The sequence below is a fragment of the Oryza brachyantha genome, chromosome 8, assembly GCF_000231095.2.
Source record: "Oryza brachyantha chromosome 8, ObraRS2, whole genome shotgun sequence".
Lineage (NCBI taxonomy): Eukaryota > Viridiplantae > Streptophyta > Magnoliopsida > Poales > Poaceae > Oryza > Oryza brachyantha.
The window spans coordinates 17953413-17979634 of NC_023170.2; the positions used below are offsets into that span (position 1 = coordinate 17953413).

At 40.0% G+C, this 26222-nt stretch overlaps 5 protein-coding genes and 2 non-coding genes across 8 annotated transcripts; 4 read left to right on the top strand and 3 right to left on the bottom strand.

Moving 5' to 3' along the window:
- Positions 1–669: 669 nt before the first annotated feature.
- Positions 670–3068, bottom strand: LOC102722791 (peptidyl-prolyl cis-trans isomerase CYP18-2). The gene is made up of 6 exons (XM_006659635.3): positions 2890–3068; positions 2688–2783; positions 2516–2577; positions 2066–2199; positions 1367–1451; positions 670–1021 (listed from the first exon to the last, which is right to left on the bottom strand). Exons 1-6 carry the CDS (start codon positions 2959–2961, stop codon positions 976–978), a joined length of 495 nt encoding a protein of 164 aa, XP_006659698.1. The 5' UTR covers positions 2962–3068; the 3' UTR covers positions 670–975.
- Positions 3069–5378: 2310 nt separating this feature from the next.
- On the top strand, positions 5379–5452 carry TRNAV-CAC. Its single transcript has one exon. It is a non-coding gene; the product is annotated as a tRNA-Val (tRNA).
- A 568-nt stretch (positions 5453–6020) lies between these two features.
- On the top strand, positions 6021–10596 carry LOC102723074 (dihydroxy-acid dehydratase, chloroplastic). The gene is made up of 14 exons (XM_006659636.3): positions 6021–6627; positions 7168–7239; positions 7534–7581; positions 7665–7819; positions 7931–8125; positions 8197–8308; positions 8433–8502; positions 8588–8646; positions 8731–8854; positions 8936–9006; positions 9525–9626; positions 9714–9794; positions 9978–10136; positions 10224–10596. Exons 1-14 carry the CDS (start codon positions 6145–6147, stop codon positions 10272–10274), a joined length of 1782 nt encoding a protein of 593 aa, XP_006659699.1. The 5' UTR covers positions 6021–6144; the 3' UTR covers positions 10275–10596.
- A 337-nt stretch (positions 10597–10933) lies between these two features.
- LOC102699524 lies at positions 10934–12717 on the top strand. Of its 2 annotated transcripts, XM_006659638.3 has the most exons (4): positions 10934–11166; positions 11447–11526; positions 11631–11905; positions 12634–12717. In XM_006659638.3, the coding sequence occupies exons 1-3, from the start codon at positions 11065–11067 to the stop codon at positions 11881–11883; spliced, it is 435 nt and encodes a 144-aa protein (XP_006659701.1). In that variant the 5' UTR covers positions 10934–11064; the 3' UTR covers positions 11884–11905; positions 12634–12717. The 2 variants fall into 2 exon arrangements, with proteins under 2 accessions (XP_006659701.1, XP_006659700.1); XM_006659637.3 differs by lacking the exon at positions 12634–12717 and having other exon boundaries at positions 11631–12411.
- On the bottom strand, positions 12388–14523 carry LOC102708083 (uncharacterized protein At3g49055). Its single transcript, XM_015840319.2, has 5 exons — positions 13978–14523; positions 13757–13833; positions 13535–13646; positions 13320–13436; positions 12388–12990 (listed from the first exon to the last, which is right to left on the bottom strand). The coding sequence occupies exons 1-5, from the start codon at positions 14521–14523 to the stop codon at positions 12616–12618; spliced, it is 1227 nt and encodes a 408-aa protein (XP_015695805.1). The 3' UTR covers positions 12388–12615.
- Positions 14524–17442: 2919 nt separating this feature from the next.
- LOC121055251 lies at positions 17443–17563 on the bottom strand. Its single transcript, XR_005812398.1, has one exon. It is a non-coding gene; the product is annotated as a U5 spliceosomal RNA (small nuclear RNA).
- A 197-nt stretch (positions 17564–17760) lies between these two features.
- LOC102699980 (protein HESO1-like) lies at positions 17761–24004 on the top strand. The gene is made up of 10 exons (XM_006659639.3): positions 17761–17950; positions 18237–18271; positions 18923–19108; positions 19777–19956; positions 20271–20455; positions 20577–20672; positions 20897–20942; positions 21056–21162; positions 21924–22025; positions 22109–24004. The coding sequence occupies exons 1-10, from the start codon at positions 17880–17882 to the stop codon at positions 22847–22849; spliced, it is 1749 nt and encodes a 582-aa protein (XP_006659702.1). The 5' UTR covers positions 17761–17879; the 3' UTR covers positions 22850–24004.
- Positions 24005–26222: the final 2218 nt, after the last annotated feature.

Genomic DNA, 26222 nt, shown 5'->3' on the forward strand with positions numbered 1-26222 from the left:
GTAGCATGTTTTCGTAATTCCCCCAATTTTTTCGTGCGCATTAATGACCTAAGCTCCACCATATGGCCAGTAAACTGGAACTCTCTGATTATTTGGTAGGCTTGGGTCGTTAACGTTTTGAACATCCAAAAAAGCAGAGCAAAATCGTGGACCTTAATACCTTGAACGATGGTGGAAAAAGAAGTAAAAAACACGTAAAATGTCAGCGTTGATTTAACCTGATTATTCCTCAGCTCTGAACTGTTAAATGGTGTGTATATATATATATATATGTATATATATGTATGTATATATATATATGTATATGTATATAAAAGAAGTCTCTATTAGGTGTAGCTGCTTCCTTCATGCCTAAGATGCAGAAACACTTTCATACATATTTATGCTCTTTTTCAACAGAAAATACAAACTCCATATATATATATATATAGTTGTATCATTCATATGTTTTATTAGCTGGAAGCAGAAACAGTTATGAGAATGTTTCTACACCTTAGACATAAAAGGGAGGAGCTACAGCTATATATATATATATATATATATATATATGTTTATCGTCTCATCTTATTGAGTAAATTTTTAATCTTATAGTAGTCAATTTCATCATTTATAGTAGTTAATTTTATCATTTATACATTAAATAGCTATAAAACATCATATAATCTTCCATTAACCAAGAGAACACAACCATTAAATATACTCGAGTATCAGCTGAAGGAGTGGATAATTTACTGATAAAGAATAGCAGTACATCAGATGTGCTCGAAATATCTTATAAGGTTTATCTCCACTTCTTCACTGAACATTGCTAACTGGGACATCACGATTCATGACTAGCTAAAAACGAAGTAGTGCTTTTTTCTCTTCTTCAAAACGATGTAACGATGCCATTACATAAGCACGGAATCAAGCAGGAAACAGCTACAACCAAATATCAGAAATCATGAGTGACGCCAAGCAGATTCCGTACATGCTTCAATCTTTGACCACAGTCCGCAGGATTTTCACTTCATGGATGGGCCTGAATCAACAAAGAAAACAAAGTGGTATAAGAATCAAGTGGAAAATGCATACTGACCATTTGCCCTTTCAATGTAATAGGCATATGTGGATTGTTACACACGACAATGACATGGCTATCTCCATCCCATCGTTCACCCTCAACCAAAACTCCCATTACTCTATACCTTGATGAATCGATCCTATAACCAAATCTACTGGCACCGACACTCATCACTCCAAATCCTTGCTTCCTGATGCTACCCAGTTGGCCATTGCACTCGCTCCAGTCTCCGTTACGATAAATCAGAGGGTATGTGGGATGTCATGTGATATGTACAGCCATGGGATATAGTTTTGGTGTTACCTATCACTTTTGTCTGTTTGGACACTCCCAAGGCGCTTGACAATTTCCATTCCTCTGCATACTCTCCCAAATATTGTATGCTTACCTGGAAAAGTAAAATCATATTAATTCCTGAACATGTAACCATAACTATAGATGTGGAAAGTTCCAAAAGAACGGATTAATAAAAGCAATCCAGAGTGTGAACTATGATCTCAAAACCAGATGTAAGCATCAGCATCCTGTGTGGCAGAATCTCCCAATGTGACAGCAATCACAGGAAGAAATATAGTTATGCTGTTAGCATAACTCCTGCACAGTTTATCTAAAAAAACTCCTGGAGAGTTGCATCACACAGTAACACGAAAGCACTCAAATTACCAATAATCAAAATACAGAAGAAATATAGTCTCTGAAACCCATCAAAGGTTTTGAAGAATCAACGCTCATTGTCATTGTACTCGAGTAATTTTACATAAGGCTCTTCAAAAGCCAGTTCAACTTGATTCTTTCTCAACATTCAAAATCTAATAAAAAAAACCTTGCAGTAATCTAATTGACAAGTTTTTAGGTTACAATCCGAAAAACATCGCTGATTAAACCTTTGAGTGAACTCCAGAGTCCAGATTTCCAGGGCAATATAAAGTACATTCATAAATAGCAAACAAGCGAAAGCATAAATGTAGAACAGGAGCAACAATGAAAGAACAGTAGGCTCACCGTCAAGTGACTGACAAGGTGCAAGAGTAATGAAAAACTGGCTTCCATTTGTATTTGGACCAGCGTTGGCCATTGACAGAATTCCAGCGCCAGTGTGCTTCAATTCTGGCCTAATCTCATCCTCAAACTTTGATCTGTAAAGATGGCAAGAACACTAATATCAGTAAGGATCCAAACAAAGCCCCAAATAAAGTGCACAGAATATGGACAGGAATAATAAATCTAGCTGCTTTCCCACAAAAGGACACCACAGGAGGCCAAACAACAATGATACCATCCATCGATCGGTACCTAATGCTGATACATACACTATAGGCACTAATTATCTCAACGCCTTAAAATGCAATATTATGCATCATAGTTTGATGGTAATGAGGTAGCAGTCGAGTGCTAAAGTCTGCAACGAAATTTCAACTCAGAGGAGGAAGGAAAACAAGACACATGTCTCACCCGTAGATGGATTCGCCACCTCTGCCGGTGCCAGTGGGATCCCCTCCTTGCACGATGAAATCCTACACCGCAGTAAACAAAAAAACAAAAACGAAAACAGTAAAGGAAACCTAATCGAATCAAATGAACCCAAGCAGCAAGGGAGTCGCCGGAGGAGGGGAAAAGGAGGGACCTTGATGATGCGGTGGAAGATGACGCCGTCGTAGTAGCCGCGGCGGGCGAGCTCGACGAAGTTCCTGCAGGTCTTGGGGGCGTGCTTGTAGTACATCTGCCATGACCGAAGAAAGGGGGAGCATAAGGAAGGAGCAAGAACCTCTGGAATCCGACGAAGCTAGAGAGAGGAGGAGATGACCGAGAGATGGCAGCAGAAGTACCTCGATGGTGAAGGCGCCCATGGATGTCTCCAGGGTGACCTCCGGCGTGCCACCATCGGCGCTGCCCCACATCTTGGGCTGTGCAGTGCACGGCGAGGCAAGAGGCGGCGGCGGCGGGCGAGGAGACCGGAGAGGAGGGCGAGGGCGAGAGGGGTCGTGCCAAAATTGCGACAAGAGTTCGAGGGGTTCTCCACATAAATTCGGATATATTATAAATAACACCCTCACTAATTTTAAATTACATTATCCGTTGACCCTTTTGATTTATACGAAGAAATAAAGGAAATTTATAGGTTTTAAATCCTACAGAAAATTTTCACTTCAAAATTATAGGATCTGAATACTATAGAATTGTTTTCTATGTGTTAGGGATTTAAATCCTATAGAATAAAATCCTTATTTGGTACTTTTAAACGAATTAAAGGATTGTGTCTTCAACGATCCTAAGAAATTTCTAAGCTCAAGACAAGAAGATTATGGAGAAAAATTAGCACAAAGTCTAACTTCATAGAAACTTTCGTTGAAACTTCCCTTTGAGTCCACCAAGCTCTTTTAATTCATATAAGCCATCGTTATTGTGTATTTCAATCATGTTTTTTATACTTATATAGTTACATTCGTGTTAAGCCTATACGTTTGTCTGTTTCTACATTTTTCTAATCATGTGTTTCAAAGAGGCTCTTCCGTGTGAAACAAAGAGGACATGATTTGAGAGAAAAGAACCCAATTCTTTTTCTAGATCACCAAAGAGAAAGTTTGAAATGGAAAAGTACTCAACTGGTTGACCTTGCATTCTGGTTCAAAGGAAAAGGGAAAAGGCCACCTGTTTATTCATTCATGATTCATTAGAGATAAGTACTCCTCCTTTTTAAAATATAGTAATATAGTAGTATGATTGTACTGTTTAGACTTGTACTGTTAGGTGATGTCTAATTGAAATAACTGATACTATATTTTGAAGCGAACGAAATACTCCCTATTTACGTAGGAAGAGAGAAGAAAAAAGTTATAAATCCAGAGTTTAGCTTACATCTGCAGAGTCTATCTTATAAGTTATAACTACCCTCGTCCTATAATAAAATATTTTTAACTAGATAAATTATATTTTAGGGCAGAGATGGATACTAATGGTACCCCCAGAAGGCTTATTTTTAGCTCATATCATTTGTCCCGTAAAGATTCTATTTTTAGGAATTATTGTATTAAAGTTTGGTAAAGTAAGAGATAAATGTATTGTGATTTTAGAAAGTAGGAGGTCAAATTGTGGTTTGAAAAATAAAAAACATTTTAATCTTCAAACTAATCTGGTACGGGTATATATGAGACATGCAGTTGAGATCTTTCGCAGTACTACTCACTTTCGTATGAACTCAACACGTCAATAAGCAGCATTGCAATGCAAACATCTGAATCTTATACGAGTTGACTTAAAAATAAGTCTTTTTAGAATGAGTGAGCACTAATCAACAAGCAGGGGATGCAGACAGTGACTGACATTCGGTACAACAACATGGTAGTACGATACTGACTTACGCCATTATCCAGTGACTGCAGTGCAAAGAGTTTCCTACATGAACTACTCTTTGGCTTCTGAAGAATCTTGTTGGTTCTTCTTCCTTGTGCCATACTGGAAGATAGACAGGTCCTTCACATACTGCGGTGATGCTTCGATGGCCTTCCTAATCTGCATACATACATACATACATACCCAGGGGGCAGGGGGCTTTGATATATCAGCACCAACTTTGATCTTAACAACACTTTGAAAACACCAGGCTTAATCAATATCCCTCTTCACTCTTCAGTATGTATGCAATACACTCATGTTGAATTTAATCATGCATTCAGGCATGAGCATCCCATGAACTGAGCATATGCAGTTTTGTAATTTCACAACGAAATCCACAAATTTTGTGCAAGAACACTAACACGCATACTCTAGTTAGCGACTGCGCTGGTACAGTGGAGTAATAAAGCATTTACAAGAAATTACCGGGTTGGGGTAGTCGGGGCCGTAGTCGGCGGTGAGGAGGAAGTAGGCAGCGGTGGCGGCGCCGATCATCGCCGTACGCCGGACTATCCTGTCGGTCGACGACCTTGGGATTGGGCCCATCTTCCCCAAGCTTCGTCTCGTTGGTTGCTCTTCTTCACGGTTGATTGGAACGGAACGGAACGGAACGAAACGGAGAAGAAGAGTGGAGGAGGCACTAGAAGAACTGTCTTGGGCCTTTCGCTTGTTCATGGGGCCATGTTCTTTCTGTCTTGGGCTACAGTACAACTGGTGTTGGCCCATTTTCTGCATTTAGGCTATGTTTGATTAATTGCTTTAATCCATCTAAATTAATTCCATTATGAGCGAAAGATTATTTTTACTTATGGAGTCATTTGGAAAACAATCACATTAAGATAAAAATTAGATAATGAAATTTAATGCAAAAGGACATATGTAAAACGTTCAAATATCTATGTTTTCAAAATACAGTCAGTTGGTCTGGGTGGTGTAGTTGGTTATCACGTTAGTCTCACACACTAAAGGTCCCTAGTTCGAACCTGGGCTCAGACACTTTATTTAAATATTTTTGTTTAACTTCAGCAATCAATCTATAAAATATTTGCTAAACTTCAGCAATCAAAATATTTGACCGATGCAACCAAAGGATGATGTGATGATACTCATGTTTTTGATCTTCCAGTGAAAAGGCAAAGATTACGATAGCTAGATGCAATCGTTTCAGAGTTAACTGAACTTCTCCGGCGCACTATCTTCATCATATCACCGACTGTTTTATAGTATATCAGTCTAGTCATCACATTATTTCTTTTATACAAGCTGGCTGTAATGCTCAAACTTTTTGCGAATGGATCCATAAATAAATTACAAATGGGCATGTTAGGTGTTCTTCAGTTTTAATCCTACGAGTCTTCAATGTGCGCCTGCAAAAGCAAATACACAGTTTCATCTTCAAGTCCATGATAACCAGAACACAGTTTATCCTGGACAACAATTTAGTTTATCCTGACATCTGGAGCTAATCAAACAACAGAGAAAAAAGGCAATTTTTTTTTGGTTCTTGACAGTAAAAATTAAAGAACATTTCAATCGAGGCGCACACACACACTCCTGGCTTCGTCGGCTTCCTCGCGCCGCCGCAGCCTCCAGTTGTGTTGTTCCCATCGATATCCCATCCATCTCCGTCTCCATCGCCACCCCAAAACCCTAAAAACCTTCGCTTTTGGACCTCCTCCGCCGCCGCCATGCAGTCGCTTGCGCTGACATCCCCCTCCCTTCCGGCGCCGGCCTCCACCTCCGGCCGCCGCCACCGCCTCGCGCGCGTCCGCGCCACCGCCGTCTCCGACGGGCCCAAGCTCAACAAGTACAGCGCGCGCATCACCGAGCCCAAGTCGCAGGGGGCGTCGCAGGCCGTGCTCTACGGCGTCGGCCTCACCGACGCCGACCTCCGCAAGCCGCAGGTCGGCGTCTCCTCCGTCTGGTATGAGGGCAACACCTGCAACATGCACCTGCTCCGCCTCGCCGAGGCCGTCCGGGACGGCGTCCGCGAGGCCGGCATGGTGGGGTTCCGCTTCAACACCGTCGGGGTCAGCGACGCCATCTCCATGGGCACCCGGGGCATGTGCTACAGCCTCCAGTCGCGCGACCTCATCGCCGACAGCATCGAGACCGTCATGGGCGCTCAGCACTACGACGCCAACATCTCCATTCCTGGATGCGACAAGAACGTCAGTATCGTTCTCCCACTTCCCTCCTTTTTTTGCTCGATCCGTGCTAGAAAGAAAAAAAGCAACAAAAACTGCATCTTTCGTCCATTTCTCATTCCACCCTGCTAGTTTGATTCCTGGGTGCAATTAAAAATGCAGTCTTTGTTAAAAAAATAAAATAAAAGACAGTGCTATCATCAAAGTGCCAAATGAAGACCTCGATATCGTTTTGTTCCGTACTTGTTTCAAAATTTGGGGATTTCGTCTGAATTGGTTCTGATTTATGTTATTCGCTTGGACAAACTCATGTAGTGATGAAAAAAAAAAACACTATCCCTGTGCGTTCAGTCAAATGTGTAGCCTGGTTTTGAAGCTAGGTAATTTTGGAGATGTGTTTCATGCTTCAGTATTCTCTTCAAGAATATAACATAACCAAATTTTGTAGTAGCTTTATGTACTTCAATTTAGCCATGACACCTTTTACATGATGAAAGTTTGTGAGATAACTGTGCACATTTAGATCTTTGTTGCATTAGAATTTAATGGTCCTATGCATTGCAGATGCCAGGAACAATAATGGCAATGGGGCGACTTAACCGACCAAGTATCATGATATATGGTGGAACCATTAAGGTAATTCATCCCTGTTCAGTTGTTGTAGGATTGTAATGATATTTCAAGTAATTTGAAGATGTTAATGCCAGATATAATAAAGAAGTTCAATGCATATTAAATTACGAAATATGAAGTGGTTTATGCTAGAAAACAGTTCAGTATAGTTAGCACCATGTTTGTGGACTGGCATTTTACTTTAATAGTGGGTTTCGAGTCACTAACCAGTGATAGAACATGGCAAATTTATGCCAGTTCTGAATTGCATTCATTTTTTTTGCTGAAGAATTCCTGACAGACTTTCTTTTCATGCAGCCTGGTCACTTTCAGGGCAATTCTTATGACATAGTATCTGCTTTCCAGGTACTCTGCTTCTTGATCTGCTAGTGCTTTCTAATGGAGCAGTATGCAGCTTATTCTTACTTTTGTCTTGCTATGGTGTGCAGTGCTATGGAGAATTTGTTACCGGATCAATAAGCGAAGAGGAAAGAAAGAATGTTCTCCGCAACTCATGCCCAGGAGCAGGTGCATGTGGTGGTATGTACACAGCTAACACAATGGCATCAGCTATTGAGACTATGGGCATGAGCCTTCCGTACAGGTGCAAACAATATCCTGGAACCTTATCGCGTTTGCTTTTTAGGCTGCATAACAATTTGTTCTGAGTTCAGAAATTGAATACCAGTTGTGCTCTGTGTTTTATTTTCTGAAGTTCTTCAACCCCTGCTGAAGACCCACTAAAGCTAGAGGAGTGCCGTCTCGCTGGGAAGTATCTCTTAGAATTGTTAAAGATGGATCTGAAGCCTAAAGACATTATCACTGAGAAATCGTTGCGGAACGCTATGGTTATTGTCATGGCACTTGGTGGGTCTACTAATGCTGTACTGCATTTAATTGCTATTGCTAGGTGGGTTATCTTCCTCTTGCCTGCTTTCTAATGTCTTGGATAGACAAACCTAATTGTTTTTCTTCTTTCAGGTCTGTAGGTCTGCAGTTAACCCTTGATGATTTTCAGAAGGTTAGTGACCAAGTCCCTTTCCTTGCGGACCTTAAGCCTAGTGGCAAATATGTCATGGAGGATCTGCATAAGGTAAATACTTGATGCTAGAAATATTTACTTGGTTTCATTTCATTCGTTTCTTAATAGGTCTGCCCATTTCAGCAATTACTGCTTATGTGAAGTTCAAACAAAAAATTGTGTTCACACATTGCAGATTGGTGGGACACCTGCTGTAATTCATTATCTTCTGGAGCAAGAGCTTCTTGATGGTGATTGTATGACAGGTGTGTGCAGTCAATTACCATTCATAATGATGTGTAGAAGCTCCTTTGTTTGGGTACTAACAGCTTCATTGTTTTCCATCTTTAGTCACTGGGAAAACTCTAGCTGAAAATGCTAAAATCTTCCCTCCTCTGTCTGAAGGACAGGTAAGGCTCAACCCTAAATTACTTTGCCTTATTATCTATAGCTCTTTATATAGTAGCTTTTACATATTTTAATTGTTCTTTCAGCAAATAATAAGACCCCTGGACAATCCAATCAAATCAACTGGTCATATACAAATACTCTATGGCAATCTTGCACCGGAAGGTTCTGTAGCAAAAATAACTGGCAAAGAGGGGCTGTTTTTCTCAGGTGCCTTTTGCTGCTTCCATTCCCAAATCCTGTGAGCCCTCATCATGTGTGAAATCTAACTATTGTTTGATCAAACGACAGGCCCTGCACTAGTATTTGAGGGTGAAGAATCTATGATTGCAGCTATATCAGAAAACCCAGCTAATTTCAAGGTAATATGCATGGTTAATTTTCTAAGCTGATAATCCAAAAGGTGCAATTGGGATACCTTTTGCTATCCCAGAGGCCTGATATACCAATTCTCCAAGTTTTGGCCAAAATATATGAACTTTTGCTTAGAACACAGTTCCTGAGACTGAAATGAATAACTGTGTGAATCATTTATGCGAATGCTACTGACGAAGTCATACCCTGATCCTGGTGCACATTTAGTGCAGATATATATGTTTGGACATAGGAAATGACGATATACATGTGCGAGTGTGTGACAATTATCGTCTTGAAATTTACCAGTGCAATTGCAAATTTTCTTTGCTACTGATTGAACTTATATTTGAATATTTAACTTGCTTTTATTCCAGTCGATATGGTAGCCAATTTACTTGTTTTTCAAAACCAATTTGCTCTGTCAATATTGCCTTTTATGCTCTTGATAAGGGAATACACTAGTTCACTGGATCAACCATTTAGTCTTGTGATGAATTATTCTTTTGACATGCAATTACAACAGGGCAAGGTAGTGGTGATACGAGGAGAAGGACCAAAAGGTGGGCCGGGGATGCCTGAAATGTTGACTCCAACTAGTGCAATAATGGGTGCTGGCCTTGGGAAGGTAGTTATCCTGCTTTCTTCTGTATGTTTGATAACTTTCGGTGTGACAGCTGCTCAATGTTAAACTTGCATTCAAACTTCACTACAGGAGTGCGCACTGCTGACTGACGGTAGATTTTCTGGAGGGTCACATGGATTTGTTGTAGGCCACATATGTCCCGAAGCACAGGTACTGCATTGTAGTACTCTAGCATTGGTTTTGGTTTTGGGTTAACCTTTGATGTGTAACATTCTGCTAGTTTTCCTGTGGCCATTCAAATTGGTTTTCCTCGCTACACTTCCAGCTTGGGGAAAGATAACCGTAGCAAGGATTGTTTTTGTTCATGTTGTTTACAATGTGACTATTTTTCAGGAAGGAGGTCCAGTTGGTCTTGTTCAGAACGGTGACGTAATCACCATCGATGTTGCGAAGAGAGTAATTGATGTTGAACTGACTGAAGCGCAGCTGGAAGAAAGACGGAGGAAATGGACTCCGCCGCCACACAAGGCTACCCGTGGAGCGCTTTGGAAGGTACTTCATATACTTACCACATTAACATTCCTTGTCACACAGTATTGACCTTTACTGAACATCGCTCTAATTTGTTTACTATTGCAGTACATCAAGCTGGTGTCCCCTGCATCAAGAGGATGTGTCACCGATGAGTAGAGTTCGCTGCTGCTCGAGTAAAAAAAAAATAAAAAGAAAGATTTTTTAGGGACAATTTTCTTCTTGTGTAGTTCATGGTGGTGGAAGGTTGATTGTCATGGCCGTTCAATAAAATGGCAGTTCCTAGGCGCTGAAGCAATGCCGAGGGAACTCCTGAATAATCCATCGTTGTCTTTTGCTATGTTGGACAAGTTCTATTCGCTTGAGAAAAAAAAAGGAAATTGTACTGCAAAATTTCTAGTTAGAAGTATCAATGGAATGCAGGAGCTACCGGGTTACGCTGCATTTTCAGTGTGATCTGGCAAACTTATTTCTTCTGGTACTCACTACTACGTTCTTTCGTGGACGAAGGATTATCTGTTTCTTTAAGTATTTGATGGTATAAATGATGAAATTAACTACTGTAAAGCTGAAAATTTACTTTAGATTATGAACTTTTGTATAGAAACATCTTATAAAAAATAGGGATAATCTGGTACTAACGAACCCATCCTATGTACAGTATAAACAAGAGCACTACTGCACTAGTATTGTACAGACAGACGTACGGGCCCAAGTATCCATATTGGGCCGTAAGAGAATTGTTCGGCCCATTTATTCGCCCAGCCCATACAACTACGAGGGAGAGTTCCTAACACAGGTCACGGCCTCGCCTTCTAATCGCCGCCGGCGTCCGATTCACTGTCGCCGCCGCCCGCCTGCTCTGTTCTGCTCGCTCGCCTCCTCCCAGCTCTGCGCCCCCCGCCGCGGATCCGGCCTCCACTCTCTGGTTCCGCCACTTCCAGCAGACATGGCAGCCGAGCAGCCGTCGGAGAAAAAGCCGCCGCCGGCGGGAGCAGAGAAGAAGGCCCCGCTCCCCAAGGTGGTCACGCTCAACAAGGCCCTCAAGCTGGTGAGCTCCGCCTCCACCGCTCCTGCAATCCCTTCGTTGTTTCCATCCTGGAAGCTCTCGATGCAGTTCGCGTGCTGCCTAGGTTGGACTGACCACGTCGTTGAACTCTCTCATCCTAAAAACAGCGTTTTTATTTCTCCTTTTCCTGGTGTTCGATCGAATTCTCCAAGTACAATGTTTTTTTTTTCATGCACTGCTTGTATGTAATACTGCAAAGATTACTTGTTCTTGCAAGATAACATATTGTGTCATTCTAAGCCTCATATTGAATCATTCTCAGGCGCAAACATGGGTGGACAAAATGAGTGCATCAGACCAGGATGAACCCAAAGCTAAGGACTTTGAGGGTCGGCCACCAGGGTATGCATAATGCATAATTCAACTAATTGAATTCTTGTTCTTATCATTCCTGGATAAATAAACCCAACCCAGTATATATATATGAGGCTGATAAGTTGATGTAGGCTTGGTCTTGGTGCTAAGGTGGCACCTAATGTAAAACGTGCGGCTCCCACTGATCCGGTTGAGAGGAGGTTGCTCGGGAAAGTGAACGCGCAAAAGAGAAAGGCTACCGAGGAGGAGAAGACAACTGCACAAGAAGCTAATGAGGATAGTGATGATGACAGCGGTGAGACTGAAAGCAGAACCAGTGCCTTCAGCAAGAAGAGGACAGCGCCTTCACCTACTGCCATGCCATTGGGGAAGAAGACCAAGTGACAAATTGTGTGCTCATATTCATGTATGCATCTTTTCGTCAGAGTATTTACATGCTTTTAGACTAATTACAAGGGTCTGTTGTATTCTAAATGTGAGGGGCGCAGGGGAGTAGCTATTCTGGATATTGTTGGTCCTTCCATAGTTGATACTAGATACTCTTTTAATTTCATCTATTAAATTGGTTTAGATGATGGAAGAGAAGCAAGAGGAATATATTTACAAGATGTCTTTTTTAGCCGGGATGACCGAAGATGGTCACCCAAATTTCATTACAGGATGTCTTTTCTAAGTCCAACAACGCGAGGTATCTTACATCCTTTTGTATGTGCGTGTGACCGTGTGTGTGTGAGAGAGAGAGAGAGCGGTGGAAGGTTTGTTATGCCTGTCAGCTTGTGATGTAATCAGTGAGAGCTTCTGGCATCACACTTCAGATTATTGAATGAACTCAAGCTGCTGCATTGCACAGAGCAAACAGTGCAACTTTGTGTATATTGAATAGTGCATGCATATTTGAGTATTCCCTCCAATATTTTCTTTTCTTTGCCATTTTCTGAGGTCCCAAACATTTCCATAAATACTAAGATGCAAAATAACTTAAGTTTTATGGCTATATCTAAACAAGTCAGACCCAATGTCTAGGCCATATAAACATACTTCAAAGCTCCTTAGATATGGCACATGTGACATTCAAAACATGATTTCTCTTGTATAAGGAAACTCCAAACAAATTATTCAAATCCTTATTTGCAGGAGTGCTTCTGTCCCAGGTGGCAACCGACCATTCTGATCAACAAACCATTTTCTGGCACCAGAGGATGCTGATATAACCTGAAGTGGCTGCCAAGGCCAGCAAGCGTATCTTGTTCTTCTGTAAGCATTCCCTCTCTCCTTTCTTGCATGCTCATCTTCTTGCTCTATCTGTCTGGTCAACTCTTCTATCCTCAGTTGTAGCCCAGCCGATCTACTGTCAGCAAGCTTGAGGCATGCATCTGCAGCAGCTTGTGCTGCCATTGCACTGGCAGCTAATTTCTCTTTCAGCTTAAGCTTGCTGTTTGCAGCCTCCAAGTCTGCCTCTACTCTTCTCAGTTCTTCTGTGAGCAAGGCGATCTGAAAAGATAACTGATGGACCATGCATAGTTCCTATGATAAATGGCTATTAATGGCTATTATTAAAGTGTTACACATTATTGTGGTATCATCAGATTTCCGATTTCCCAACTGGAGCAATTGCAATGTCAAGGATTTTTCTACGATAATATAATCTGAGCATGTTATGTCCCTTTAAATTTGTAAAATATCAATTTCTTTTTGATTTTTTGGGTAAAATATAATAGAAGTTGAGTGTAGGTATCATTTATGAGCCTGAAAATCACGCCTCATGAACCTCAAAAGATTACTTTGAGGAAGCTTAGGCCATTCTTATTATTGTTGATTACCTTCTGGTTGAGTTCTTTGATGGCAACTTTTCCAGCTTCCACTTCCAATTCGCATGCTTCCCTCCATCTTGCAGCCTCTTGTTCTACTTCTTTTAGACCTACAGTGAGCTCTTCAACCTTGAGCCATTGAAAACAAGATATCAGGTCCTTCTCAATTACCTGGCCAGAAAATAAAAAGAAACTACAAAAGAATACTAATGTAAATTTGTTTATACACTGTGAACTAGGAATATTTCTCTTTCTTCCAAATCTTTTATGTGTGCCTCCTGTTTGACAACCTTCTGGGACTGCTCATCAGCAAGAAGTTGCAAGTGATCCCATTCTGACCTGTTGGAGCAATTTGATATTGTAAATTAGCACACAGATTGCAGGAAGGCCATTGAATGTTCCATCAAAATTTCTATCATATCCATCTTTGTCAATGACTCTTATTTTACCTGGACTTGTGTAAGGCATGCCTTAGGTCTTTGATCTCATTGTGCATATTTTCCATTGTCTGTCCAACTAGTGAAGCCTGAAAGGACACATATGTGTATTTATACATTGCATTAGGTCAGAAGGGCTTATATTTAGAAACAGATCTATTGGAAATAAATGACTTCATAAGAACGGATACTTGAGGCAGTGAGGAAGAAAGGATTGATGTAGAACTATTTACCAGACTGACAACCTCCTCCTGTTTACTCTCTGTTCCAGTACTGGATGTGTTAGTGGCACTGCTGCTCATGTCCTCTCTTTCTGTTTCTCCACTTATCACCTCCATGATGAATCCAAACCCAACCTTCTGCAATCCCTTTTCAGCAATCTGCAGGATTGCACTTCTGCCCTGATCCCTGTCTTCCTTCAGCACACAAAGGTTATTCTCTGCTGCCTCCTTCTCAGTTACAGCAATCTTCAGCATGCTTCTGATATCCTGGTTCTCCTTCATCAAGGTTGATATCGTACTCTCAAACCTGTTCTTTTCTTTTCTCTGCATCTCCATGTACCCGGAGAACTTGAACTGCACCTCCTTTGCCAACTCATGTATGTCATGAGCCTCTGATGCTAGAATTTTCTGGCCACCCCTTGGATCACTGTTCAAGCTCTCGTATAGCCTGTCTAGTTTGTCGTCGGAGGCTCTATCCAGGATGCTATCTAGGATCCTGTGAACTGAGTGGAGCGAGCTGGTAATCTTGTGCATGGTAACCTTGGGGTGATAGTCCATGGCAGATACTGGTGCAGGGAGTACACAAGCCTACATTTTCTGTGAGGAAAAGGCCACGCAGCTAACAGTCAATGAAAACCTTGATGAAGAGTAGTTGGGCGAGCTTAGCTCCATTACTTGAGTGTAATTTCACTATTATGACAATTAGGAGTAGATGGAGATTATGTATTGCACAATCAGACCCATTAGTTCCATTACTTCAGTATTTATTTATTTGTTACTCCCTGCACGTAGCTAGCTAACTGGCACAGAATATAACCTCATTATTTGGCTTTTCACTTAAAAAGCAAACAACATATTTATAAGAAAAAATAATTTATAAATAGAACTTTTATATAAATGATCCTAATGATCTACCAATAAAGCTTAAAAATAAACTATGATAAAAATACCTAAAATTAATTATAAATTTAAAGTTAAGAATTTAAATTTTGACGAGAATAGAAATTAGATTGGATAGATGTAGGTACGAATTATCTAATTTCCCCAACACTACGAATCTATTCTGACACATTCTAACGTAGAGTACCAATATTCTAACTGTACAAATGTGACGATGAAAAAATTCACATAAAAGACAATAGTAATATAGTTAAAATATTTTAATTTTACAATTACCTGGGCTATTGGACAGAAAAAATCAATAACAATGTAAAACCCTATAATTTTAGAATTGTTCGGGCCGTAAAAAAGAGTAATACAGCCTTTTGGAATTCAGGCCGTATTAATAGACTTTAAATACTAAGTTTCTTAAATTATTAGAAAATTTCAAAATTTAACTTTGTCATTATTGAAAAATTAAGTCATTATTATATTAGACTTAATTTCTTAAATTAATATTATGTAACATCCCCGAAATTTTAGGATAAAATTTTTACGAAAATATTTTGAGTGGTTGTTCTTTGTTTCTGTCAAGTTGGAGCTCTTAAAACTCATTCAATTTTTTTTATCCTTTCCTTTCGTTGCAATCCACCTAATCTCTGTCATCAATTCAAATTCATCTGTAATTAACAATTACCCGATTCCTACCATTTATCCTAGAGTTCAATGCCAATCTATTTTCTTTAGCCAATATCTACTTGTCAAGTTCATGCCACAAAATTTTGGTGTTCATAAATATCTTTATTTGAAGTCATGTCAATATCCAGAAATTCCAGTTGTATTTATTTAATTTCATTTCATCCGATTTCTATCCTAGTTTCATACTAAATCTCTATTTATACTGGTCCTATCCAAATTCTGAGATCTCCGTATTTATGTTCTTATCTAAAAAGGTGTTATAAATATCTCAAAATTTTCCAGTCCATCGTGATCATTAAAACCCCGAGCTAATTATCCAGAATGTCTAATGAATCCTACACGAACTATTGTTTCGCTCACTTATTTAATTTTCTCGGACCTTTTCTAAATCAATTTTGGGCTAAAACCCCATGTGACAAAATCTTCGGCCCATCTTTCCACTATTTTCAGCTTATAGCCTCGGCTTCTAGCAAAGCTGAGTCCTCTCTGTTGATCAACGCCATAACCGACGTTATCGTCGTCGTCCATATCATCTTGCCAGGCGATTGTTCGCTCAATAATGTCGTCTCTCCACGCGTCGTGCACTCAATTACTATCCTGAGCCAAACCGACTCAAGTGAAACTGATCTCCGCCATCTCCTTCCTTTGTTCGAGCTTTAGAAGCTCGGGTTTGTCATTCCGCCGCCAATTTAGAATTGTAGTAGAATTATTCTTATCAAGTCATTTCCACAAATTCTGAAATACTTTCACGTTCAAACATGTTTACTAAGCGTTATTTAAATCTTATTCTGTCAAATTCCTATTGGAATTTTCCACAAATAATGTCCCAAAACCTTTATTATTTATTTTTAGCCGAAACATAACATCTGGGCTAATTCCTTCGGTAGATCAACACAGCTAGCCAAGCAGCCCAAACAGTCAATCCACCTACTGCTGCTTATTTTGTGTCATCACAAACCAACGCGCCGCTGTTTTGATCCTGTTTCACAGCAAACCGACGTTGTGCTGAAGATTTTGGCCACGAACAAGCAGCCGCCCCAGCCGCAGCCGATGGCACCGTCGTCGTTGCCATCCTTATCGCCTTGCCACGCATCTGCTTCGCCGGGTGTCCACGCTTTTGCAGTCGGACGCATCGGAGAAACTGATGTGCCTCTGAGACGCTTAATAGTAGGTAGAAGTTGTGGCGGTTAGAACACCCCCTCTATGTTTGGGACGGGACCAATAGCGACAAAATCCTTTAACCCGCTAGGTGGATCTATGTTATTTATAGCCTTATAAACTGTGGATAGCGTGCGGGTAAAGTTGGACAGACACTGTAGAGTCGTATAGTATTCGAATACGCCGTGCTCCCGGTTAATAGAGATACGTTATAGGGCGATTTCTATTCTCATGGTACGAGTACTCTTTTATAATTAAAATGTGGATTTGATAATGTTGAGAATAATGATGATTTAATATTGCTATTGTTTTAAAGTATAGTTTTATACTTTTTATGAATTAAATGTTTATGAAAGTAGGACAAAATTATTAATGATAGGCTTGTTATCGAACTTCTTTGATGAACCCTATTTCTTTGTACTCCTTTCTTTGATGAATCCTATTTCTTTGTACTCTTGGTATGTTATCGAAAAACCCTATTTCTTTGTACTCCTTGCATATATTATACCCCTATTTGTTTGTATTATACTTGTTTATTTATGGCTTTGACTTTTCTGGACTCGAGTTTGTGGTGTTTTTTAGGTTTTACCTATGGTGTTGTTGTTATTGGGTCTTTCTGCCTGGCCGACGCACGTGTGTCAACCTGCATGCTGTCTGATTATCTTTTTGAAAAGCTAATCGAACGTTTTATATTTCAGGTGCACCCTCACATATTATTAGAAAATTTCAAATTAACTTGTTGGGGCCCTTAAACAGGGCACCCACCCTCCAAAAATTAGCGTATGCTGCTAATTGCGGCGCGCACACGGTATTCTTTAGTAAAAGGCGAAAGAATAGTTCGCTTTGTGCTCGCCGCGCAGCTGCGTGCCTTGCACCGGTTGCACCTCCTCGTCTCTTATACCCGCCCCGAGCAGCAGTATCCCTCTGTCTAGACGAGGTGGTACTAATCTTCCCATCCATCTGGAGGTCTCCCCGCCTGCCTATGTGGGCCGCCTTATCCTGCGCGCGCCGTAATCGTAATTGGGCCGTGCAGTGCAAAACCGTTAGCAGCTGATCCGTCGAGTGGAGCCCACCGGCCTGCGCTTGCTTGTTCCCCTCCCCTCTCTCTCTCTCTCCTTCCGTTCCGACCACTGATTCCAGCGTAGCCGATCCCGCCGGCCGCCGCTCTCTCCGTCCGCATGGCCGCTGCCGCTTCTCCTCCTGTCCCGTCCAAAGCCGACGCTCCGTCGCGGCCCGACCACTACCCCAGGTTCGTTATTCGCCTCTGTCTGTTGTTTCGGGGGAAATTGGAGTCGGCGTCGGCCGCGTATGCTGAGACAGATGCGAATTTGAGGCGGATTCGCTCAATATGATATGTGAGAGCGTGGGGGATTGCACTTTTCTATACAATAGATGCTACTATGCTACGATAATCGCAGCAATTCTGCCATGTGTAGCTTTGTGGATTGTACAGACATACCCAATTATTATTATTTTTTCCTTCGTTTATGATGAGCTCTCGGTTGAATTTGTTTCCTTTGGGTGTCGTCCTGCAGGCCGCCCAGCTTGGCAATCTCAGGGGAATCAAAAGGTATCATTTATAACTGTCTGGTTACATCGCCGCTGCTCCCGAATTTTATCATTTGGTGTATGTATGTTACTTCCTGCCTCGTACTGCTCTTCAATTCAAGCGCAGCAAAAACCAGCCTTTTTGTTTGATTCGTCAGCTATGCTGCTATGGTATTATTTATATACACTAGGACATCTTTTATGTATAATGTAACAGTGTCACATGGTCAGATGCATGCACACAGTATCCTATATCTTCTGCATTCAAAAAGAACTGGATTCAGTAGCACGAACGGATTTAGACTGATAAAATTTGTTAAGGATAATGATAGCTTCATTGTGTGGCGAATAGTTGCTTGTCTGTTTTTCCCCGTCCATAAAGTTAATCTGTACCCTCTTGTCCTGTTTCGCCTCTTTAGATTTCCTGGGTATTTACAAAGAACTACTTTCCACGCAAGCAAATGCCAACAGCTGTAAATATCTCCATGGTGTCTGTGATTGTTTGCAAATATAACTAATCTATACGAAGGAGCACAGATATATTTCTCTTTGTGCACGTAGTGGAGAAACAGTTGTGAAGATGGTTCTTGCCATACTTGACACCTATTACTTCATAAATACTTTCATGTATACAACTGATATCTGTTTATTTAAAATTTTAAATTACTTGCAGCATTATGCAAGCGTGCAGAGAGTTGCAAGTTGAAGTCAGAAGCACTCTCGATCAATCCTGCTTTGCTTCCAACTCTTGAGGATTTACTTATTGAAATATATGCAACATTGCGCCCAAAGCCTGATGACTATGAGCAGCGGCATTTGATGATCGGTGTCTTCAATAAAATAGCAGAAGAGATCTTTGGTAGGAGTTTCTTTTCCATCTGTTATCATGGGCCAAGGGATTATGCTTTCAATATGCGCTTTTGATCATTGCAAATGGTGACTATACTTGAAACTATAAATTGTATAGATATATTTATATACAGATTGAAGTCACTATAATATGATAGTTGAAAAAGATACCGTCTTGTAACCTGGACACATGCAATCTGCTACGTGCATTTGCTGTTCAATAATAATGTGATTAGGGTTTTTAAACACCTGCAGTTGTGTATTTGCATCAGCATTCAGCAAAATATAGTTTTACTGTGTACCTCAGTTATGGATTGGTTACGCTTAATCATCAAGCAGACACTTTTGCTTCTGATGCTAGGAAGATGCATAATGCAAAATTGTGTTGCAATGACAGAGCATTGGTGAAAAGGATAATGATTCAGAAACACAAACATGATGGTTATATGAGAGTTAACTTAATTTTTACTAAATATTTACCAAGTTAACCTCCGTTTAATTGTTAGTTGATCAGTTAACTCTGACATGCATTGTTCAGATTTTCGTGTCTAGACTTCTGTAATACACTTGTCTTTACATGCAAGATTTCCATTTTTACTATGAAAACTTTGTCTCTGCCTGAATATTATGAATTTGCGTGATATTGTGATCTGTTTCCTGATTCATGCCTCTTTTCAGGTAAAAGGAAGGGGTTTCCAGTTGTGGAAGCATTTGGATCATTTACCATGGATCTATTTACTCCCAAAAGTGACCTTGATCTCTCTATTAACTTTAATGCTGATTTTGATAGTCAATTTGCTCGCAAGGACAAGATTTCTGTTATTCGGAAGCTTGCAAAAGTTCTACATGCTCATCAGAGTAATTACTGTACTGTCTATGTTTGTATAACGTATCCAAAAGGGTCTTTTTTCTATCCATATGTTTGTGGTGTCTCTTTATATATATTTCAATATGTGTCACATATCAAATGTATAAAATTTTAAAGAATTTAGATTAGTTCTGTTATTAACAGTATACCAATTACTGGTGTATGTTTTATGAGAAGTGTGTTCTCCTCAACACTGTTGATGATGGGACACAATACTTTTGATAGATGTCAACTATTAATTAGAACCCTTTTGATAAAAAAATTAATGTGGTTTCGTTTCCTTGTCCTTATATTGCAATATCAGGGAATGGTCGTTGTCATGGGGTTTTACCTGTTGTAACTGCTAAAGTTCCTGTACTGAAGGTTATTGATAAGGGAACTGGGGTTGAGTGTGATATTTCAGTTGAGAACAAAGATGGCATGTCAAGATCAGTGATATTTAAACTTATTTCATCCATTGATGAAAGACTTCAGATATTATGTTATCTGGTATTGCAATTCTTTGTCTTGTTTTCTTTTTTCATTCCAATGGGCAATCAAAGTGTTACGAGAACCCCCATAAAGTGGCATATCTAAAATATGTGACCAACTGTTTCTGTTAATTCTGCAGATGAAATTCTGGGCAAAGGCACATGATGTTAACTGCCCCAGAGACCGAACAATGAGCTCAATGACGATTATCTCTTTAGTTGCTTTCCATTTACAGGTTTGTTACTTTGGTTTGACTTTTTGTTGGACTTTTTAATCTTGAGTATCAAGTATTTTGAATGGTAGCTTCACTGGTCTGATGGAATTTCCATTATAGGCTTGTATTTATAAGCTTGAAGTTAGTGCCTAGTCCTTTTTCTGTTCGCAAAACAGAAATACAATTATTGTTTTACATTTTTTTTACCTAAAAATACATTTTTCATTAACCAATGTGGAGTGCAGACAAGGCGCCCTCCATTATTACCTGCATTTTCTGCCTTGTTGAAAGGTACTTCCTCTGTTTTACATGTATGTTATTCGCGTTGCTACTAGATTTCCTGGTATTGGTTTCTCTGTCGTTGATATACAACTTATATTAAGATAATTTCCTTTGACTTGCAGATGGTTCAGACTTTACAAGTATTCAGAAAAATGTCTCGCTGTTTGAGGGGTTTGGGAGCAGAAATAAAGAATCAGTTGCTGAGCTTTTTGTGTCACTTATGAGTAAAGTGAGTGAATAAAAAATTCACCTTCTATTTATGTTTGTCACAGGCCAATATTCCATTTTGACTATGGGGATATTGTTTTGAGTTACGGTCGTTTTGCCCTTATTTCCTAGAGTTTTTACATTGATTGAAAAACAGGGATATCTCCCTTAGCACATGTCTAGACTTGATCTGAGCTCCAGCAAATGTCTCAAAAATAAACTCCCAGGTTGACCCAGCTGTAACAGGACATCCTGTTCACCTGTTCCATGGACCATGTCACTGTTCTCTCGTGCCTTTTAAAGTGTATAGCACCATTGACTTCATTTTCTAGTTAAGCTATCTTGCTAGACAGTTAGGCCCTGTTTCGTAGGGCTCTAGATCAACCCTCGGAGTGGAGTTGAGGAGCGAGTTAAGTGCCGCTCCACCCTCTTAGTGTATTTTTCTGGAGCGATTTGGCAGCTCCACTCCCTATTATTCAGGATCTGAAAGTTGTTTGATACAGCTCCGGCTCCACTAGGCAAGGATCTAAGAGTAGGAGCTGTGTCAAACGGGCCCTTAGAGAGGGTTATACCACCTGATTCCATCTAATTTGTTGCTAGTCAAAGTCATAGCTAGGTACTACCCTTTTTCATTTTGGTGTTGTAGATACCCATGAACAGTTTGTAAGCTGTTCACTGATTTCTTAGTTAACATTACTTCCAAAAAAGCCTCATCCTTGCTTCTTAATGTCAGAGCACATTATGCTCACAGCTACTGCCTACTACTGGCCTTCTCTCATGCAGCTACTGTCAGTGGAGGGTTTATGGGAGCAAGGGCTCTGCGCTAGCAATTTCGAAGGGTCATGGATCTTTAAGACCTGGGAAAGAGGAATCGGTAACTTGAGTGTAAGCTTTCTGTGAATTCTTTGTGCCTTTTAGTAACTTCTGCAAAGGGTTGTTTATTTACTCATAACGAGCAATTCATGCAGGTTGAGGACTTCTTGGACCGATCTCAGAATTTCGCCAGAGCAGTAGGCAAGATGGAGATGCAGAGAATCTGTGAATGCATAAGGGTCGCTGTTTTGAATTTGAACAATTTCTTCAGGGGTAAAATTGATGCACCGAAGCTGAAGTCCCTTTTGTTTGAGCCTCTTCATCAGGATAAGCTTAGCCGTACCTACGGTCCGAAACGTGCTATCAAGAGGAAGATCAACTCAACGTATGGCCCAGAAAATAACACAAAGCAGCAAAAGAAAGCGAAGCATGTTGGCCCAGAAAACAACCAGAAGCAACAACCGAAAGTGAAGCATACTGTAAATTCTGGGCCGTCTGTTAGTAGATCTGCCACTGATTTACACCGTCCTACCACACTTGTGCCTCATATACCTCAAGTACTGCCCATCCAACCAATTAGTCAGCTTGCACACGTACCTCAACTTTTGGTTGACCCTAGGTTGGCTTATGGGTTGCCACCACAACATCATTTGCATTCAGATCCCCTTTATAGTCAGGGGTTACTAGGTCAACAGCAGGGTCATTTCATCAACTTGAATCCTGGAATCCAACTGCAACAGCAAGCCCAACATGTGTTTGTCCCTTTACTAGCACAACAACCTGCGATGAATACCTTTCACCCCTATGATTTCCAGTTGGCGCAGCAGATTCAGCATAACGAGCATATAATGAGGCAAATGATGCCTTATGGAACCTACCCATATTATAGGAGATGACAAGTGCAGTATGGAAATGTAGCCAACTAATGTTTTTTTGCTTGGAAGTTCACACCGTCGCCATGTACCTGGTGCAGATCAATTTGTTGGTTTCTTGTACAATTTAGCTGTCTGTTATGATGTGTGTGTTAAGGAAGGAATCAGTAGTCTGATCTTACTTATTATGGACTTAACACCAAAGGAAAATAGAGTGCCCAATTTTACATGGCTGACAAAAGTTCTGGAAACCATATGCTGCTGACTCTGCCGTCTAGTTTTGTCACTGCAGATCATGGGATCACATTTTCTTTGTGCAAGTGGGAATAAGAAGAAGAATTCAGGATTGTCATGGACGAAGATTGAGAGGTGTGCTGCAAAGCTTTCCGATGAAAAATCTGATGAGTCATGCAAGAGGGAATGGATGCTGATCATGACTCCCTACAGTAACCAACAAACATCCCAGCTAAGACAAGAAGGAAGTGCATTTCATCAGCTGTTCTGTCTTTATTCCTCTGGCTGACGCCACGCCATCACTGCAGAGCAACCTCATGAACAAGAAGTGGCAACATCTGCAATTGTGGCGATAGGTATGGATCTGGTGCGTTGTCGTTGCCTACCTGAAACTGGAACTGTGCCAGCTTTGTTGGTATCATATGCTGATGTGGCCTAGCTGAAACTGGGACTGTGCCAGTGCCAGTGCCAGGGTTTGTTGGTATCAGCTAAAACTGGAGCTGCCGCCCATGGTAATATGTCCACATAACCTGATGAAACTGCATGCATCTCACATAGTCGGAACAAGATGCTTTTCCATCACTCGTGTTGCCTGATGCTATGGAAATGGCCGGACAAGGAGCACTTTTGCACGAAAGAGACATGCAAAAATGCCTGCCTTTCCCGAATACCTGAAGCATGGTGTACCAGTAGGATGGGAGAGTGAACGGTATTCCAGTTCTGGTTTTGCCATGGAACCATCTGGATGTCTTTTGCTTGCACATCTCACAAGAGAAGTTAAGTTCACTTTAGTTTCTGCACCTGGAAAGCAATCCTTGTCAAACAGGCAAAGCTGTACTAAATAGATAGATAGATAGATACAGTGGTTCAATGTTCCAAGAGGTGTTGTAATTACTACAGATAGCTAAAATAAATATCTGCAGTTGCGTTGTTGTTTTCCCTTGCTATTGAGCTGAATGCTTGTAAAATCTTCAGCATCAATCCAAAAGCATTGATTAATGGAGGATTGAATAAGTTCGATCTCGATCGCACTATTTGGGCCCTGTTTAGTTCCCAAATATTTTCTTACAAAACATCACATCGAATATTTGATACCTAAATAGAGTATTAAATATAGATGAAACGAAAAACTAATTGTACAGTTACGTGAGTATCGTGAGACAAATCTTTTGAGTCTAATTAGTTCATGATTAGACATAAGTGCTGCAGTAACCCACATACGCTAATGACGGATTAATTAGACTCAAAAGATTCGTCTTGCGGTTTCTAGCGAACCGTGAAATTCGTTTATTCATTTGTGTCCAAAAATCGTTTTCGACGTCCGATCATATAACACCCAAAAATTTTCATTTTTCTAACTAAAACACCCCTTTTGATTGCCACTGGCTCATCCTGAAAACAGAGTACATCGATCGAGTAGCTAGGTAATGAACCTCATGAGATTTTGGTGAATGCGTCGATGATTTGACAAATCTGAGAGATAGAGACGTGATGGTGCTGATGCTTAGCTATAAATGCTGATGTGGAACCGTGCACTGAACTTGGCGCGAACGACAGACCTCCGAAATGGACCAGCAAGTCAACAACATGATGCTTACTGCCACGCATGCATCAATTAGATGCTTCATCATCGGATCGATGATAACCATGCCCCTTTTCTACCTCCTTTCGAAAAAAAAATATTTATAAAAATATTATAACTAAAAAAATATACATGGGTTCTTGACAATTTAAAAGAAAAGAACAAAAATAAACTATCATAAAAAACCCTCAAATAAAATAACTTTAAATTTAAGATTAAAAAAATCCTATTTTAGTTTATAAACCTAAGCTAAAGTGAAAAATGATATTTACACGTACATGAGATTAAACGGTACAAGTCCTTGGAAGTTTTTTTGATCGAGTTAATTATAAATCACTTTTAGAAAATTATATTGCGTACTTATAACAGTCGCTTGAAGGGAAAAATTCATGTTTCTAAAGCTAGTAGATGCAGTGAATTAGCGGCATACATCATACTGATAGCCACCGAAAAACGACATACTGTAAAAAGGACTTGGAGACAACTATAGCATATATATACTCACTGTCAACTGTTAATGCCCTGATTGAACCTCCTCCAATTATAGCGTAGGACATACGTACACACATACATACGACCTGCAATCATGTTGAGGAATAGTCAGCTCACAGTTCACAGCTAGTAGAGGCAGATAGATCTTGACGCATTCTTGAGCCTAGTCTCGTCTTTCAGTCTATTCTTTAGATAAAATTTGAACATTTAAGTTGATTTTAGAGTTTTTTATTGTAACTTATTTTCAAGTCATTGCTTTTAAATCGCTAAGAACATGTATCTAAAAGTTTTACTCACGAATTATTTTTATTTGGAAATGTGCTGTTTGGATATAGAGCCATTGTCTTTTATTCGTACATTCGATTATATGTATTATTCAAAAAACTTAGGTAAATATCATTTATTTATTGTGATTTAATCTATTACTAAATATATTTTAGGAATAACTGACATTTTTTAGTATTTGCACAAAAAAATAAACAAAAATAATGATAAGCATATAAAAAAGTTAACAATACCATCTGTTAAAAACCAAAGGTTCACTTAATTATGCCATACTCCCTCCATCCTTGAAAAACCATAGATTCTTAGAATTCTAGTTTAACATCAGTAGAGAGAAAAAAAAACTAAATACCCATCATTGATGTAAAAATAATATTGGTTGATGAGTAGACAAGGGGTGTTAGAGAGAGAAAAAAAATCTTAATTTGTAAACCGGTGGTACATAAGATCAATGTAGGAGTGATTTATGTTTATAAAAATTGAACTCTACTTGTAGTTACTTCTATGATCATATCAGGAACCAGCTGTTATCTGCAATATGCCATTATCAGTTCCAACTAATAAATACTGCTATATACTCGAGTACCCTATATATACTCCATTGCTAGGCTGGTTTTTGTTAATCTGAGAGATCAAGGAAAGCTAACAAAAACGAAACAATGCATGCATGCACGGAATAAAGAGCCCGACAAGAGCTCGCATAGTAACCTAGCTAGGCTTGATAAACAATCTTGGTTTTCATTCTCTTCCCCTCGTTAGCTAGCTGTGTTCCAGCAAAACTATAAAATCATTAATTCTACGGTCCAC

Excerpts from the sequence above, each read along its gene's own strand:
- LOC102722791 (XM_006659635.3), bottom strand. The coding sequence starts at position 2,961 with ATGTGGGGCAGCGCCGATGGTGGCACGCCGGAGGTCACCCTGGAGACA. Across the intron at positions 2,784-2,889 it reads TGGGCGCCTTCACCATCGAG|ATGTACTACAAGCACGCCCC; the intron begins GTACTTCTGCTG and ends CGGTCATGGCAG. Across the intron at positions 1,022-1,366 it reads CAAACAGACAAAAGTGATAG|GCCCATCCATGAAGTGAAAA; the intron begins GTAACACCAAAA and ends TTGTTGATTCAG.
- LOC102723074 (XM_006659636.3), top strand. The coding sequence starts at position 6,145 with ATGCAGTCGCTTGCGCTGACATCCCCCTCCCTTCCGGCGCCGGCCTCC. Across the intron at positions 8,126-8,196 it reads CATTTAATTGCTATTGCTAG|GTCTGTAGGTCTGCAGTTAA; the intron begins GTGGGTTATCTT and ends TTCTTCTTTCAG. Across the intron at positions 9,007-9,524 it reads AAAACCCAGCTAATTTCAAG|GGCAAGGTAGTGGTGATACG; the intron begins GTAATATGCATG and ends CAATTACAACAG.
- LOC102699524 (XM_006659638.3), top strand. The coding sequence starts at position 11,065 with ATGGCAGCCGAGCAGCCGTCGGAGAAAAAGCCGCCGCCGGCGGGAGCA. Across the intron at positions 11,167-11,446 it reads TCAACAAGGCCCTCAAGCTG|GCGCAAACATGGGTGGACAA; the intron begins GTGAGCTCCGCC and ends AATCATTCTCAG. Across the intron at positions 11,527-11,630 it reads TTTGAGGGTCGGCCACCAGG|GCTTGGTCTTGGTGCTAAGG; the intron begins GTATGCATAATG and ends AAGTTGATGTAG.
- LOC102708083 (XM_015840319.2), bottom strand. The coding sequence starts at position 14,523 with ATGGACTATCACCCCAAGGTTACCATGCACAAGATTACCAGCTCGCTC. Across the intron at positions 13,647-13,756 it reads CATGCCTTACACAAGTCCAG|GTCAGAATGGGATCACTTGC; the intron begins GTAAAATAAGAG and ends TTGCTCCAACAG. Across the intron at positions 12,991-13,319 it reads TCAAAGAACTCAACCAGAAG|ATCGCCTTGCTCACAGAAGA; the intron begins GTAATCAACAAT and ends TTATCTTTTCAG.
- LOC102699980 (XM_006659639.3), top strand. The coding sequence starts at position 17,880 with ATGGCCGCTGCCGCTTCTCCTCCTGTCCCGTCCAAAGCCGACGCTCCG. Across the intron at positions 19,109-19,776 it reads AATAGCAGAAGAGATCTTTG|GTAAAAGGAAGGGGTTTCCA; the intron begins GTAGGAGTTTCT and ends GCCTCTTTTCAG. Across the intron at positions 20,673-20,896 it reads TAGTTGCTTTCCATTTACAG|ACAAGGCGCCCTCCATTATT; the intron begins GTTTGTTACTTT and ends TGTGGAGTGCAG.